General features: G+C 37.0%; 1 protein-coding gene across 1 annotated transcript; it reads left to right on the top strand.

The window, feature by feature from the left end:
- The first annotated feature begins 223 nt into the window (after window positions 1–223).
- LOC142227320 (male accessory gland serine protease inhibitor-like) lies at window positions 224–678 on the top strand. The gene is made up of 2 exons (XM_075297788.1): window positions 224–384; window positions 445–678. Exons 1-2 carry the CDS (start codon window positions 315–317, stop codon window positions 624–626), a joined length of 252 nt encoding a protein of 83 aa, XP_075153903.1. The 5' UTR covers window positions 224–314; the 3' UTR covers window positions 627–678.
- The last annotated feature ends 489 nt before the right edge of the window (window positions 679–1,167 follow it).

The raw sequence follows: 1,167 nt of genomic DNA, 5'->3' as shown, positions 1-1,167 counted from the left end.
AAGGGAAAGAAGGAAAATATCTACCTGGAATCCCCCATTAGTTATTGTGTGAAAATTTGATTAAATCATTAACGCGCTGAGCTATTAATTTCAGCAAAAATTGCAACTCATACCAGGTTTGAGTCGGATCGACAAGTCTAACATGCATCTGTTAAAAACAACAGAGCAGTTATCTCAAATTCAAATCTGAAAATGTCAACAAAATTCGTAATCTAATATATAAAAGACAACAATTTGTTCACTTTCATTTCAGTTTAAGTTGGAACTTTGTCTACAGTGATTTGAAATTCTATTGAAAAATTAAAAATAGCACAATGAAATTCGTTGCTTTTTTGCTTATGGCTTTATTTGCCCTTATCTCTTCCTCCTTGGCTTTGAAGCATGGTAAGTTCAAGGCTAATAATCAGTCTTCCCCTTCTGTATTGATTAATTTCCCCTTTTTAGAGGATTGTGGTTTGCAACACTCTAAGGATGGCGAAGGACAGACCAAATGCTTAGCGTTTTTCCCCTCTTGGTCCTATAAAGCTGATACCAATGAATGTGTCGATTTTGTTTATGGCGGTTGCGGAGGAAATGCAAATCGTTTCGGCACCAAAGAGGAATGCGAAGAAAAATGCAAAGAGTAGAGAAATGGATTGGAAATAATCATGGTACTAAATAAAGATGCATTAAAATAAATGCGAGTGAATATTTTTTCTACATAATAGAGTGAAAAATAATGTCGTAAGTACATGCGGTCCTACCTTCAAAACTTGATTTAAAGAATTGAAATGCAATCACACGACGGGTATTAATGATCATAAATGGGAGGATAATGTTACGAAGAAAAACATGAAGTTTCTGTCGGAGGCTCCGGCCAAACCAAAAAGATTTCGTGTCCTTAAAATACGAATGCGAATTTTCCTTAACATAGAAGACGCATTTCTCCGATATAAAGGTTAAACTTTTCAATGAAGTTGTTTTGTCCTTATAGTTAAGTGGTCCGACTTTGCCAGCGGACTTTTGAGTCTTTCCACACTTCGGAGACGGTTCACCGGTCGCTGTCCACTCAGCCGACTGTCGATTGAACTCGATATGTGACAATGTTTCATCCATTGTCACATATCGACGGAAAAACTCGGGTGTATTACGAGTTAACAGCTGCAAACACCGCTCAGAATCATCAAC

This window comes from Haematobia irritans, chromosome 2, assembly GCF_050003625.1.
Source record: "Haematobia irritans isolate KBUSLIRL chromosome 2, ASM5000362v1, whole genome shotgun sequence".
Classification (NCBI taxonomy): domain Eukaryota; kingdom Metazoa; phylum Arthropoda; class Insecta; order Diptera; family Muscidae; genus Haematobia; species Haematobia irritans.
The sequence above is the reverse complement of the archived record's forward strand: the minus strand, read 5'-3'. Positions and strand labels throughout refer to the sequence as shown.

Coding starts and splice junctions, on each gene's coding strand:
- LOC142227320 (XM_075297788.1), top strand. CDS start 315: ATGAAATTCGTTGCTTTTTTGCTTATGGCTTTATTTGCCCTTATCTCT. Junction 385..444: donor CTCCTTGGCTTTGAAGCATG/GTAAGTTCAAGG, acceptor TCCCCTTTTTAG/AGGATTGTGGTTTGCAACAC.